This window comes from Xiphophorus couchianus, chromosome 19, assembly GCF_001444195.1.
Source record: "Xiphophorus couchianus chromosome 19, X_couchianus-1.0, whole genome shotgun sequence".
NCBI classification, from domain to species: Eukaryota; Metazoa; Chordata; class Actinopteri; order Cyprinodontiformes; family Poeciliidae; genus Xiphophorus; species Xiphophorus couchianus.
Window position 1 is genome coordinate 20,290,339 of NC_040246.1, and position 16,408 is coordinate 20,306,746.

Sequence of the window (16,408 nt, forward strand, 5' to 3'; positions counted from 1 at the left end):
CGCCAGGCTCCGTCCGTCTCTCTCAAAGGTTCCCTTTTTTAGTTCTCAGTGTCAGCAGTAGGGAAAGATAGACTAGATGATTGATTTTACTTATTTGATTATTTCTGCTACTGAATTAAGCTGTACTGACCCTTGCAAAAATGCCTTACTAATAAAATATTTAGCATAAAGAAAATCTAAAAGATGTTGTGGACATTCAGTTAATGAGTCACCTTAAAGTTCTTTGATGGTTGTAAAATAGCTGTGATGTTTGATTCTGGAGAGGAAGAGGTGGAAAATGTTTTTAGGTTGCTGGTAGCCCATATTTAAAACCTCATCCTTGGGACTCGCCCGAGTCACTAAAACCTACCTGGTTCAATAACAAATGCAAGTTGTAAAATAGAGAACGAGCGACCGTTAACAGGTGTGCTCTGTGAAACTAGTTGGCTGTAGGCTGCTCAGTCTGGCTAATTCACAGGGGGAAGAAGGGTGGGACACCTGGATGTAGGCCGTCAGATAACCAGGCGAATCGTTTCTCGAAACCAGCTTAAACAGAGTTTACTTCAGTTCTGGACAGGGTAAATCCCAGCAGATTTAGGAAACTCAACGGACCCGTTAGACGGAGAGCTGGTAGCACATCTCCCCTCTCAGAAGAGGAAGTACGAGAGTGAGAGAGTAGAGACAGAAAGGAGGGGGGGGGGTGTTGCGCAACAACAATGGCAATGATCTAGTAGGATCCAATTAAATTCTTGATTAATATGGGTTGTTGCTATGTTGTTGTACTGTATGGTGTTTTTGTTCAATGTGCCCTTTTTTAAATTTGAGCCCCTCCAAAGGTCTCTGCACGGCCCTGCTGTGTTCTTAGTTTTGAAAGTCTTCTCTTGACTCCTATAAACGTACTTCTTGACATTTTGGCCAAACAAGTCAATCTTTGTCTCATTTTGATCATAAAACCTTTCTCCAGAAACATTTTGGTTTGTCCATGCGTGCAGCTGCAAATTTGATTCAAACTTGGAGAAGATGTTTGAAATTTGGATCCAGATGGTGATCCAATAGGTCCATAGGTCCAAGCCTGTTGAAAGCTTATTGAGTAGTCTTAAAAGAAGGGTCCATCTTAGGAAATCACCAATTTAATTGAGCTCTGCCAAAACAAGAGTAATCAAAATCCATCCAGAATGATGCCAGAAATTTGTTGACTGTTAGAAAAAATGTGTGGATTTTCTTCTCTTGCTACAAGGTATTAAAAAAACATTCACTGTGTGAATGTTAATATTTGAGCCTATATTTATCATTTGACACATTATGTATGGGGAAAAAATGTATGTTAAACTTAGACCTGTCCAACAATTTCTTGTTTTTAATATTTATTATAGTTTTTGATTTTAAAAAACATTCCACCCTGGAAAAGCAAAAGTTCAAATAAATCATTAAAAGCCCCAAATGAATGAAATTGATGCCAGTGATGAGTGAATGCAAACATTTGACAGAAACTGTATTTTGAGACATATAAAAAGACTGTCTAAGCAGGGCTTTATGTCTTCATGAAGTGAATTACAAAAAGCATGTCGACTTACACCGCATATAGCAGGTATGTGACCTGGCTAACCAAGTGTCTCCCATCAAACCCGGGGCTTAACATGGAGTGATACCCTGGTAAAGTCTGCTGCAGTATTTAATTCCAGGTCATTTCATAATCTCTTTGATAATCGCATCTGCACATCTCTCCGCATTCACTCTCTGACAATCAAACAGCTGCAAGCTGGCGTGCTCGCTAAATCTTCCGCTACTACACACCAGCTATGCAGTCAAATATATGCATGCAACCACTCCATGCATGCATGTATGCACAAGTGCTTGTAAGAAAGCATGTACGTACACTCATGGACAAATTGCCTATGTGCACAAAAGCACTCAAGCACACACATATCCACTCCTACATCTATTTGATCACAGAAATTCCTTCACATTAAAGTAGATCCTTCTAAAATCACAACTCTGCAGAGGTTACAGAAATGATATTGATTGATTTTTTAAAGTAGAAAGCGCATTTTTAGAAGCAGAAAAGAATGGGGAGAAAATGAACACAGCGTGTCTACTGTATTTATGTAGTGTCTTCACATCCCTTTGGTCCTCTGTACCTCATCCTTTCTTCTCTTCCCACACCGCCTCTCCAAACTCAGTTACACCCCAATCATCCGGCATCAACAGGCATGTGAACCTAGCACTTGGTTCATCTCTCCTTCTGCCTTCCGCTCTTATTCTGGCTGCTCTGTTTTCATCTGTGTGCTTCCACTCTCCTGGCTTTCGGGTAATTACCTGGCATTTGCATTGCAAAGTCCCCCCGTTCAGCATTCAGCTCTTCCACAGGTGACTGAGCTTCATTTCTCTGGCAGATAAGAGAGAGGAAAAAGGAAGACAGGGAGGAGGGAAGGGTTGTAGAGGAGGCTGTGATGTTATTTTGGCTTGCAGAATATGGGAACAATGCCCTGAGTACTTCTTTTTTGTTGTTGTTCTCATTGACTGGATCAGAGAACAAGGAATAATACTTTATGCTCCCACTGACAAACAATTATCGTCATTACCGTCCCATCGCTACGTCTTCCTGAAGTTCAAGTTGAAAGCAGTGGAGAGCTGAACCTTTAAAAGACTTTGATAGAAAATGTCATTCTTTGATATTCAGTTTTATTTACCCACTTATGATATATATATAATGTGAAAGCTCAGAGAATAGACTTTAAAATACTTCTGGTAGTTTATAAGAATAGAATAGAATAGAATTACTTTATTCATCCCAGCAGGGAAATTATTTCGCAGTTACAGCATAGAGACAAGACACACAACAACCACCACTGAGTAGCAATTGTAGACAAAATAAAAATAAGAATAAAATATAACATGCTGTCAATATAAAAGCAGCTTAGAGCAGTCCTTGCAAAGATTCAAAAAATGCAAAAACAGTATGTATATGTAAATATATGTACAGCAAGTGTGCCACAGTGCAGTTGTGCGAAATTGGACTGATTGGTGCAGAACAATGATTTAGCTTTTATTGTACAGTGAGATGGCATGTGGCAGGAAGGATTTCCTGTATCTGTCCCTACGACAGCGGAGTTTTATAAATCACTGAACGGCTCAGCACCAAAATATACTAAAGATCTGCTCTGGGAAGATCAACCTTCCAGACCGCTCAGGACTTCTGGATCTGGTCTGCTTCCAGAATCAAACATGGAGAAGCAACATTCAGCTTCTATGCACCACAATAAACTTTCCAAAAACTGTGAAACAGCTGAAACACCGAGTCCTTTTAAATTGAGACTTAAAACCCACCTGCTTAGAGTTGCTTTAGAACAATAATTAATGAAACACTGACCAACATATTTGATGTGTTGATGATTTTAACAAATTCACTTCACAAAATGTAATGTATGTTATTGGTTTTCACAATTGTTGACTGTATCATGTGTTTATTGATGAGTTTTTAATGTTTTCACAGCGTAAAGCACTTTGAACGGCCATGTTGATAAAATGTGCTATACAAATAAACTTGATTGATTGATTGATTGATTGATTGATTGATAGTGTACAATGTAGATATACCACTTTCATTAGCTTCTGAAATGATTGTTGTCCAGCTTTCTGTTGAACAAATTTGATGTGGAAATGTTTCCTCTCAGTAATTTTATATTTTAACTCTTATGTATTTGTGTTTATTTTTTGCTCTATGAAACACCAGAATTTGCATAATTTTCTATTTTTGTCCGCCTGATGACATCATTTTTAAATATTAAATCAGATATTATTTACTCAGTACATGATCAAATACATATTGACTTTTTATAGTTTCTGCTTCACTTTTTTGTTGAGTAAAATTGTGTTCAAGTAGTGCTACTTTTACGTGGGGACAGATTTTGGCTACTCTAACCACTTCTGCTGGTTTCTAATGAAAACATCCAATTACCAAAACTTGCACAGACCATTAAGACTGGTATTTTATACATCTATACTTTAACCTGCTCCACCAAACGCACCTCCCACAAAACGGGAGCAGATAATTGGTGAGTGCTCATTTGCATGCTGAATGTGGTGGATATTTATTTAAATTTAATTTCGTTCCCGCACACGGTGCTCTGCAGGCTTTTGTGCCAAAGTCATATTAACCCCTTGACTAGTTAATATGCATCGCACGACGTGGCCCACGTGCCATGAATATTCATACTGATGGCCGTTTTTTTTTTTGTTTTTTTCCCTCCCTTTCCGGTATCGCTCCCTCCCGTCCTCGCCGTTTAACGTAAGTCCGTGATGGAGGCCGTTATGAAACCTTCCCGGAAGGCTCCGCCGTACTCGGGCTGGTTTCCACAAACACTCATAAAGTGCGCAGGGCTGCTGCTGGTGAACGTGTCGCTGCTCGCCGCTGACAGAATGACAGATAAGACCGAGCAGAGAGCGGGCTCTGAGGGGAAGGGAGGAGAGAATGGTCGTAGCAGGTAAATTGCAGAGTAACGTAAGTTTATAAAAGTTTATCAAAATTGCGGAGTTGGATTTTTTTCCGGAGCCACGTCTGCTGGAACTATAAAGCTTTGTTATTTAACGTTGAAAAAAAAAAAAAAAGACCCACACACACATTGACTGTAGAAGAACTGATGTTCAAAATAATGCAAGATAACAACTTCATATATATTTTTTCATTCAGAACTTTATAATATTTTTATGCATACCTAAATCACAATGGAAAGCTCAGCTTATTCATTTGCAGCAACAGATGGGCATGACATCATGAACTGAAACGACTTTAATAACCAACTCACTGGATATAAATTAGTTTAACCAACATTCTCCAAATACAAAATCCTAAATAGAATACGCAGCTCAGGCATAACATTATGACCGCCTACTGCACTAATGTGTTACGCAGGCCAATAGGCAGATGGTCAATTAGATTTAGATCTGGGGAATTTGGAGGCAAATGCAACTCTTCAAAACTCCTCTAAGGCATTTTTGGCTTTGTGACATAGTGCATTATCCTGCTGAAAGGAGCTACATCCATCCATGCAGGGTCTTGAAGCGCCGGGTCCTATCCAGCCTGTACAGGTTTCCTGTCCATCATAGATAAACACAGACAAACAGGACAAACGACAGTAAAAGCAAAATAAGGTAAATTTCGAGTGGCATATTAACCTAACATACATACTTTTGAACACTGGAAGGAAGTCAAGCCATCCTCCCAAAAGATGTCCAGCTGCCATGTGTTTCCCAGGTAAGCAATTCATGCACGCCCAACAATCTACTTCATATAAAAGAACCAAGCCACCTTCTTCCATTGCTTCATTGGTCAAAGGTTTTAAGATGCTTTGATCCAAGTGTCTAGTCATCACAATTTGGTCCTTGTTAAACTCCAACAAATTTCTTCTAACACACTAAACTTTCAGGACAATTGTCACTTCTAGTATATCCCACCCATTAGCAGATGGCATGTAGAGGTTTTCATGTCAGTGGTCATAATGTTATGCCTGAATGGTGGTGCATATTGCTTGTCAGGGGAAGCTAGAAATGCAGTAGTTTTCTTATTTTAGAAAAGTTGTGAAATGTCAGTTTTTATGGGTTAGCCTGCCCTGATATAGTGGCTCAAAGGTTCAAAACATAAAAAACCTCAACATTTCTAAAACATCTCATCAAAACAAGATATCCAAAGGTGGAAGCAGCTGAAAATAATATTTCCTAAAATGTATTAGACAACAGTTCCTCAAAACAATTGAGGTCAGACTCCTGATGACTGTCTCCAATTCAGTGGAATATGATCATCATAAAAACACAGAAAAACATTTAGTTGTACTCTGTACAAACAGATTCAGCCAAATTTCAGGGTTATTTTTTTCATAAAGGTTAAAGAAACATCCAGAGTAATGATCCAAATGAATCAGTTAAAGACAAATCATAACTGAGGATCGCTAATTTCAAGGTCAGTGAATACCGTTAGTTTTCTAGTTAAAATTGCTGTTTTTAATGTTCTATTATTAAAAAAGTACCTGTGTTCATGATTATATATTAAAAAAAGCATGTATTCTGGAAACAAAAAGTGAACTGAAGCTACATTGATTTGATCAGCTTTTACCCTCTGCTGATGAACTTGAAAAACAGCATTTTCAGTTCAAAGTTCTTTAAATCAAATGCAAATCGAATGCTTCACTGAACAACACTGACAGTATATCAGTTTCAGATCTCTTCAACAATAAACCCAGCATTGCAGTTAAATAACAAGGATGTGATTACATATTAACAGAAGATTAAACTTTGTTACACTTACTGCTACCTCTCTGAGTAGATATAAAACAGTTTGGATGCAAGCAATCACAAATAAGACTTTTTTAGTTTTGTGCAGGTGAGTTTAAAACACAAACTGGTGCATGATTGTGATGTGAAAATAGTACATGTTTTTAACATGTTTTACAAATGAAAGTCTAAGAAGTGTGGCATTCATCAGTATTCTGGCCTCTTTATTCTGATAAGCCTAAATAAAATAAAATCCAATTTACTTATGGGTAATTTAACCTCAGTATAATTCAGGTGTTCTGTGTGGTAAGTCAGTGATCAGGTTGTCAAAAAGTTTGGTTGTCACCTGACCAAATGTGGAAAGGTATGCTTTGTGATACTTCTGTTGAATATCTATCTTAGAATATGAGTAGCTGTAAAGTGAGTCCTGAAATTAAATTGGGTGATGTTGATTCACACATCTTTGAATCAACGGTAACTTGGCCTGTCGCGATAAACGATAAATCAATTAATCGTACGATAAATTAAAACTATCGACGTCATTTCAGTTATCGCCATTATCGTTGATGACACCAAATGAAAAAAGGCTCAACTCCGGTGCTCTCCACTGACCCTCCCTTCCTCATTTCCTTAGTGTAAAGCCCAGCGCACCCTACAGGATCTTAAAGCTGTCGGCCGATTGTCGGCCCATTTTCAAAACCTGACAGACCACACATTAGCCGACAGAAATCCTAGGTATAAAGGTTCGATCGGGTTCGTTCCTGCCATGTGGTGTCCAACAATGGGCACAAAATAATGGCTACAAGTCCAGTGAACTAATTTTAAAACCAGGTATTAATCAATGCTTTACTACAATCTACCTGCAATGCATGTTGCTAGTGTCAGCGTAAAGTCCTGACTGAATGAAAATCATTAGAACCTGTTTAGTCACCTTAAGGAAGAACAGCTGAAAAGTTACCGGGTTTATCAACTGCGGTAGCAATTTCGCTCCAACTCCTCCTCTTGTCATTTCTATATTTTTTGCATGTTGAATAAACATTAATGTTGTTTCCACATATCATCTCCAATGTCCGCTGGACTTCGGGTTGCGCCGTGTCAGCTGTTTGGGATTCCCCTCCGTAATTTGCCCTCAGAAAGCCCGGAGGAGAATCTGTGCTTTCTGATTGGCTACCTGTCACATTCAACAGGCTGCATTAAAGCTCCCAGTCCGGGAAAACCGCTGATTTAGATCGGAGCGGCAACGACGATCTACCGTAACACACCACACAATCTTAGAAAGACCAAGTTCTAAGATTGTTGTAAGGGGAAAAATAGGAGCAAAAAATCATGTAGTGTGAACTATTGCATCAGGTAGTCGATGGGCCCATCTTCTCTATTTAAATCTAATTATTACTGAAGGGCAACATAATATACAGACTTCATAATCTGCAGTCTTTAGGTTGAATGCAGTATTTATTTCCACTTTGGCTTTATGTTGTTTAGTTTTTATCAAGTACATTTTTTGTTAATGGAGACTGAGAATCCATTTTGTTTTTGGTTGTTTTGTTTATTTTGTTTATCAGCTCAAGTGTTAAGTGTTCTTTTGAAAATAAAGTGTATCTATCTTTGGCAAGAAATCGCATGCATTATTACGTCATTTCCATTACATCAGTGTAAAAAGATCTTCAAACAATATTATCGTTTATCGCAATAATTTTTTGAGACAATTAATCGCTCAGCAAAATTTACTATCGTGACAGGCCTAACGGTAACTTCTAAAATTCTTGTCCAAAGTTAACCTTGGCAACCAACATGTATTATAAAGTCTTTTGAACCATTGTAACTTTTTGAGATCTACTCTTTGGACACTGATAAACTCTTTTTTAGTGGTTGTAAGAGCCTACTGGGTTGTTTGCTGTTAGTAGTTGCTGTCAACAGTTTTATTACTTGGCTCATCGCACTGTGACACTTTCATTCACCTGCTTGGGTTTCTCTTATGAAACAGGATGGCCGGTTATGAGAAACATGCAATCTGAGTCGGCTGCTTGCATTTGTCACCCGTTCAGACACTTGCGTCCGCTAAGTGCATTGTGGGAGCCAGGCGTGAGTGCATAGGAGGAAGAGGTACTACAGCATCCAGGGGCCCATCTGGGCATTATGCGCATGAAGGCTCCACCCCGTCGTAAGTTGCCTCTCCGTCTGTCGAAGCAGCTCGGAGACACGGCATGGCAGAAATCTGTTCCTCCCCTTTCACCATGGGGGTGGCAGTTTAGATGAGGATGGGGTTTTTTTGTCTCCAGTGTGTGTGTGTGTGTGTAGTATCTCTGTGGTCCTCCAAACAGTAATGATTTAAGGAGTGTCTTCACATGTGCCCAGTTCAGTCCCAGCCCTGTGGACCTGAGATATTAATTCCTCTCTGCATCGAACAGGACTCGTTTTCAGATTAACCCTTTGCCCTGGCACCCTGATAAAGTTACTCCTTGTCCCTGGTTCTGTTTCCTGTTGCCCTGCATTCCCTGTGATGTAGTCTGTGACCTTGGCAAGAATTATCCAATGGCAGATTGCTACATGGTAGGGGCACAGTAGCTATTATTTTGAGTCAGGGCAGGATAGACTGCCAATATTTCTTCTAAACAGGATGGGGTGGGGGAGGCAAGCTGACTGAAATCAATTTCTGCTATGTGTTTCGCTGTAACTGTTATGTACAGATTCATGGCAATGATATATTGCCAGTATTGTTTCACAGCTCTCTCTAGATGCCCTTTCTGTTTTTTATTCAGTTTGTGAGGAATGACAAAGTGGTGATGCAAGTTTACAAGATAGGCAAATGTGAGCCAAATAAAAAAGGAGGGTTTCCTAAAATGTAAGTTAGTCTTTTCCTTTTTGTACTGACATTGATATTGGAAAACCTCATTCAATCAAAAATATAGGTGAGTAAAAACATCACACAGATTTAACAATAGATGACAGAAAGCAAAAAATTCTAACTCTAGACACAGAAATGGAGAATATGCATTGTGACCTGTAGTTGGGACTTCAATTTACAGCTCTGGTCAGAAGTTCAGCCATCTTATTCCATTCACTTTCTGCAATCTGTTATGTGAAATATGTCTTTACATTATGTGGTCAACCCCATGCTTGGAAGTTGGTTCAATGTTTTTAGGTTAAAGGCCTCACCATGACTCCTTCAGGAACACTTTCTCTTCTTTGTCTTATCTTGAAGTCAAAAGTTGAACTTAATTGTGTTGATTCTTTGATACTTTGTCTTTTAGTTTCTATACTTGCTGTAACATCAGTTGCCCATTTGGGACACGAATAAATCTGAATCTGAATGAATTTGAATCTGATTTTGGAGCTGGTACTTTTCAGTCCGTGTGGATGTTAAAAACTGGCTTTGATTTGGACAGAGACACTGATGTTCTAGTTATTTCCTGTTCAGGTTTTAGTCACTTGAGTCTTGGTGGCTCCAAGCGTCAAACCAGTCAAGCCACTGGGAATTCCAACTGGACAATCCCTCCAAACACACATTGATTCTTGGAAATCTCCTTTCTGTTCTAAATAACTATAGGCTCATCGCCAAGCTATTTGTCCAGGCCAAACTTCTCAATTTCCTTGTTAGTGATCAATTAATGGGGCTTTTAATTAACAACCAGGTTGTATTTGACTTCCAGTCTGGGTTTAGAAAAAGGAAACATATAACAGTAACAGAAGCTCCTAAAGATATTAATAATTTTATCCATTATATTAACACACACTCAGCTTGCTGCCCTCTCTGTTGACCTCTGTACGGCTTATAGGACCACTCATTGCAAATGCATAATTTACCAGATCTGTCCACAGAAACTGTTCACTGGTTGGACCATTATTTGGCAGACAGAGCACATTGTGTACTAATGGTAATTCAGCTAAATACCTGCAGTGGTGTTCTTGGGGCTCCCATCTTTGGATGTCTGTGACTCCGATCTCATCCGTGTCTGCCTGGACTTCTGGGGGACACACTGCTTCCTTATAAACCTTATGAATACAAGTGATACACTGTGATACATTGCCCTGTGGTTGGCACTAAATACATCTTTTAGTTACTATTGTGCACTTTTCAGTGACATTGCTGTTTTCTATATGCATGTTGTTGTTTGTCGCTGTGGTTTCTTGGTTCTTGTTTTTCTCTCTTTCTGCAGGTGTTTACACAGATTCCTAGTATATTTTCTTGTCTTCTCTCAATTTGTCTCCCTAGGCTTGTCATAATAGATTTTACCGCACAATAAGTTGTCCCAGTAGTTATTGCAATAAATGATATTATTGTTTTGAGACCATTTTCAAGTAATTTATTGATAATCGCATAATAATGCAAGTTTGCTCGCTCCCAGAAAAATAAACTAGATTTTTTTTAAACACTTAAAACTGGAACTAGAAAATATTTTAAATATCCAAAATAAAACACACAACAACAAAAAAAGAAAGAAAAAATAGGAATAAAAACCACACACAACATAAACAATAATTAAAACTGATTATGTCTCTGTAAATGAAATTGCCCTAACATATTAACCATCAGGGTAGAAATTATTGACCTCATTTCAATTTATAATGTGATAAATTTATTAACTGCTTATTGCGACAGACTTACTTCTACCTCTCCTCTATTTTTATTTCCTGATTTTCTATTTATGTTTTACCTAACCTCTTTCCCTTTCTTTTCCGTATCTGTGTCCATTGGATTTGAAATGAACCCAAATCAGTTTCTAATAATATAATATATTAGGGCTGGGTTATAATACAATAACGATATCAATATCAATTGTCACATGATCAATATTAGTAGAAAATATGTCAGATAGAAAGACCTAATAAATGTAGCGAAATCTGTAATGCTTCACATGTGCAAGTAAATCTGTTGGGTTTCTCACTTAGTACCAAGTCATTTCTGGTTGCTACACTGCTGAACAGGACATGTAAAAAAAAAAAACTGCAAAAAGATCATTTCTTGGATGTGGAGGATTGGCCGATTTGCATCATGGAAATCTGTAACGACTGTACGATGCTGCTATCATGTCAATATGAATCAAAATCTCTTTGCCACTAATAATTTAGGCAAAAGAGGGCTCAGTAAATACAAGCAAGGTGTACCTAATAAAGTGGCCAGAGCGTGTATGTTTAAGTGTTTCACAAAGTTCTCTGGGTTGTTGAAGGCCGCTCTCATTAGTTCCTTAATTTACCTCTTTGTGTTGTGTAAAAACAGATTTCAGTCTCCCCCCGTCTTTCCGCCCCCCTTTCCCCACTCTTTTCTCGTCCCTTCCCTTCCTCCCATCCAGCAGAGGGTAGTTGGCACCAGTATAAAGCATCAGCCTCCTCTGACGACTCGTGCCTGACTCCTTGCCAACCTGTGCGCAACTAGAAAGAGGAATGGCAAGAGGGAGGGAAGGGAAAGAGAAAGAGAGGATTTTTGGAAGGAAACAAGCCGAGCGGTCTGGAAATCAACCCAACGTCACCAGTTTGGCATGCTGGGATGGTACCTCTCCCCTGTCTCTATGTGAGGAGGCAGCAGCGCTTGGACTTCAGTTGTGCGGGTGAGAAACACAGAACCATAGGTTGAATCGGAAAGTATCAAAGGCTAAAAAAAAAATTCACCACAAGACTTCAAACTGGGTGTTTGTTTTCCACTGAGCACCAGATTGTTGTGCCCCTGAACAGTAGTCACCTTGATTCAAGCAGAATGGTAGGGCGTCCGGTCCAACGTTTTGGTTCTGATCCAGCCGCCTACAGCAGCTAGGCTTAAAGGAACAAAAGGTGACCAAAGGATTTTGCTTCATTCCTTACATGGCGTACACTGTGATCTGCACTTTCCAGATATCTGCAAAAACAAAGGTGTGCTAAAGAACTTAAGCCTGGATCTCATCCAAAACAGGAAAAAAACCTTTTCATGAGTCCTTTCCACATTTTCAGCCTGTTAACTTCTTTTGTAAACCCAGGCAATCCCCCTCCCCGCTTGTTTTTTATCGTCTTCTTTTCTTTCTTTTGCTGGCATAGTAAGGCAGCGTAGTGAGGGTATTCAGCCGGGTTCTTTCTCGATGCGTGTGTGTAAGATGAGGTAATTCTTGCAGAGTGGGGTGTGAGAAGGAGGGTGTGTTTGACTGGGCACAATGAAAAGTGCTAGCCTGGCACCAAGTGGACCTCTGCCAGCTCCTCCACAGGAAAAAAAAAACACAACAGCGGTTGATGCACCAACAGTTGTGCTGCAGATTGCATGCAAGTCAGCATGCAAGTGACTGTCAGAGCAAAGTGGTATTAGGAAGTGAGTGTGAAGTAAAGATGGAGAGCAGCTGAAACACGCGGATATCATGTCAACAGGTTCTTAGCTAACTCGCCTTTTCTTTATTGTATATATTTTCTCGTTTGTGTTTGTTTTCTCGGGGTTCTCACTTACATGAAGTGCTTCGTCTCTTTATAAGGTGTCTGAAGGTTTGGTTGTCTGGAAGCCAGGGGAGTCCTTCGCTTCCTCACCGGAACTTTAATATGTTGCTTCTAACTGGCGATTTACTTCTTTTTATCGTTTTGGCAGGCAGATATCTCCTCCTGCGACCATTCTTTCCTTTCCTCCTACTCCTTTATCTCACACTTAACTCCCTCTCACTCTCTCATTTTACCTCTCGAAGTCATTTGGCAACTCCAGGGGGTGATATCTAGGAGACGGTGAAAATGTTAGAAGACCATTTCTTCTGTTCTTCCACCGTCTGAAGTCGTCCAATGAGACAGAGAAGATTTAGCATGTCCGTCACATGGATGTGCTTTGATTCTGTAGCCGACTGTGCTTGTGAGCGTGACCTGGCAGCGCCAAACAACCTCCTGCTAAAAATAAAAAAATAAAAACACAGAATTGCCGCTCAATAGGAGTCCACGATGCGGCTGCCTGGGGGCATCCAGGCCTCCGTGACATTTTAGTCCTTCATGTGTCTGCAATCTGTTACTGCACAGAAAACCAAACGATTTTGTGAAATATCAAAAAATGCCCCAATACAACAAGACTTGTATTATCTGTTCAAGCGTTTTTTCTTCAAAAGCCCTTATCTTTAGAGTCCCAGCATGGGAAAACATTTTCTTGTCAGTGCTTCAGTGTGGTCTGTCTTTATCGTAATCTCCTTTAAGTCTGAAGCAACTGCAGGTAGCTAATGGTCTTTGGCCTTTTGTCACAGCTAAGGATCATCCCAGGCCTATCTAGGAAATGAACTATTCTGTCTGTATCAGATTAGTGATTATTAGTATTCAGGTCAGTGTCACACATAACGTAACTTAATCGGACAATAAGCGATCACCTCATGGAACTTGGAGTAAGCATCCATTACCGATATATAGCTAAGCTCTTAGTGTACGCTGTGGCCTGTTTATCTGGAGACAACTATTAGTGGTTGCAATACAAACCAGCCTTGCTGAGTGGAGATTTGCACGCTAAGTCACCTCAGTCTTCTTAAACCTTAATCCTCCTGACATATCTGAGGGCTACACACACAGACACGCACACACACACCTCTCGTTTAGCACTCTAAATTCAGGCTGCACTGTTTCTACACTCTATTTATAGTTCAATATTTTCACTGTGATCAAGAAGCGGTTGAGATAGGACTATTCCATAAAGCTGAAGAACGTATCAGTTGATATTGATAATTATTGATGAGTTTTTTTGTTTTGAATATTTGAATTAGTATAAAACTTATGGCGTGACCTTTGCTCTTTTATCCATAGTTTGCACTCAACATTATTAAGCATTTATGAGGCACAGTGGCAAAAGCGTAAACTGCTGCTGTGCAAGTTGCTCAGCAAGTTGTTGCTAGGTAACCAGAGGGTGAGTGAGTTAGTTGATGCTACCAACCTTGCCTTGGATGCTACAACCCTTGCAGGAAAGGCTTCAGCAGCCTGCATCCTTCAGAATGCTGTGTAGTTCTGGGTCAGAGTTCAGTGAATATTTTCTATACTGAATATTGAATATTCTATTAGACCTATTACCTGTTGATATTGATCACGTGTGTCATATAATGTAAATCCTGGTGCCTTTCAAAGATATTAATCGAACTTTTCCACATTTTGAACAACAATAAACTTGAATGCATTTTTGTGGGATTTATTGTGAAATGAAATGAAATCCCGAATAAAACCTGAAAAGTGTGGTGTGCATTTGTACTTTATCCTCCTGAGTCAACATGTTGCACAACCACCTTTTGTTACAGTTACATCTGCAGATCAGGTGACGCAATGGGGACACCTTGTTGTCTGAACTTTGACTGGACGTTTGAGACATCTGAGTAATAAAAGCTGAACAATAATGCCTTAAATGTGTGTAGTTGTATAAAGAGAGAACAGCAGGGAGAATCAGAGGGACAATCAAAGCTGTGTAATCTCTTAAATATCTCCTCGTAGCTCTGATCCGTCAGGATGTTGTTAAATGAGAGCCGCTGAGGCCGACTCGACGCTGCTTTCAGGCTCTTTAACACACTGAAAGTCACACTGTTTCGTTTTACTGTTATGATCCCATAACACATTTTCCACTGTTTTACCTCACAGACAAGCATGCCGTTAACGGGAATCCCACTGTGGAGCCTTTTCCAGGAGGCATGGAAACCATCATGTTTGGTGAGGTGGCACAGTCATCCGTTTATAAAGCCTGAAACTTCACTGCATTCATGAAATCTCTGTGTGACGCAGTGCAAAAAGGCCTAACTGTGCCTTGGTGTGTGTGTGTGTGTGTGTGTGTGTGCAGGAATGGGCTGTTTCTGGGGAGCTGAGAAGCTGTTCTGGCGGCTTCCAGGAGTCTTCTCCACCCAGGTGGGCTTTGCCGGGGGCTTCACACCCAACCCGACCTACAATGAAGTCTGCACAGGTATTGCACATTTTCTACTGGTATTTACACCTCCCACTCTCTGATTCCCGCTAACAGATCCTTCTACCTTCCTGCGAGGAAGTGAAACAGATTGGCAGAACGTTTGACGCTGCAAGTGTCAAGGTTAAAGAGAATTTAAAGAAAAAAGGAAGCGGATGCAGAGGAAGATTGTTTTAAATAAAGCTCTCTCGTCTTGGTTCTTCCCTTCATCCGCAGTCAACTACTCAGAATGCACTGCTCCAGATGGGCTGCACCCCCCCCAACATCCCCACTCCCACATGACCTACTTGTGAGGATTTTGCTCTCTGCTGTGCTGTATTGCGGTGTTTTTTTAGTAACAGAGGTTTCTGCGTCGAAGGCGCCATACATGGGCTTCTTTCCCACAGAATGTGATTTGCAGAAACAGATTCTGTTCTTGTTGATCGTAATGTTAAGAAAATTCCCGTTATGTTATTGTAGCAGTCAAATGGATTCATAGGAAGGTGATGCATATTGAAAATGAAGATGATCAGCTGTTCGTTCGGGACTTTATGAGGAGGGGGGCAGCTTTGAGTCGAGGTGCAGACACAGGGGCATGAAGAGCACCGACAGGATGCTCTGTCACACGGTTTCTACCAGCAGCCTCCCCTGTTGCTGCTTCTCTCAGCTTCTTAGTAGCAAGATGGTCATCTGTGGAGGAAAATGGAGAAGGATGAGTAAAACGACGAGAATAAGTGCTCAAGCGGAATAAACTTTTTAAGGGAGGATTAAAAAAAAGCGTGAGAAAAAAAGCAGTGGTCCTGTCCATCGACTCAGAGAGTGCAGGCGTCGCTCCAGTGGCCATGACGGAGCAGAACACTGCGACGGCACATGGCCGAGGAGCTGTCAGCGCCGCCGTGGCAGGACAGACTGACTGAGAGGGCTGATGGAACTGTCAGACGAAACGGGAAAGAAGAGGCAGACAGGTGGATGGCCTGACTGACAGAAACAGGGGAGGATGGAGAGCAGTCAGAAATTCCCTTTGTAGAAGGAGGAGCATCTTATTATCAATCAGCATAATTTACCTCATTTACAGCACAAGCACAGTCTAATGCGCCAGACAATTGCAACGCAGAATGCAAAGCTGTGGAAGGAAAAATGTTATTTACGAAGAACCTGGGTAAAATGATTGAACCAATAATACGACTTCCTGCCGTTTATTGAAACTGTTCTGTACTCTGCAATGAGCTCAAAGGCCCTTCTGGCATTTCTTTTTCTGCAAATCATTCAGAAGAGACACAAGACATGGTTGATGCCGCGCAGGTCAGGAGCTAAATCTCTTACATTTACAGTTTG

The 16,408-nt window shown here is 40.3% G+C and overlaps 1 protein-coding gene across 1 annotated transcript in view; it reads left to right on the forward strand.

Moving 5' to 3' along the window:
• Positions 1–16,408, forward strand: part of LOC114134449 (mitochondrial peptide methionine sulfoxide reductase) — a 64,491-nt gene that overhangs the window by 19,162 nt on the left and 28,921 nt on the right. The window contains 4 exon segments of the mRNA XM_075410480.1: positions 4,273–4,409; positions 4,411–4,463; positions 14,779–14,847; positions 14,975–15,094. Coding sequence (XP_075266595.1) covers positions 4,279–4,409; positions 4,411–4,463; positions 14,779–14,847; positions 14,975–15,094 — 373 coding nt within the window. The 5' untranslated portion in view covers positions 4,273–4,278.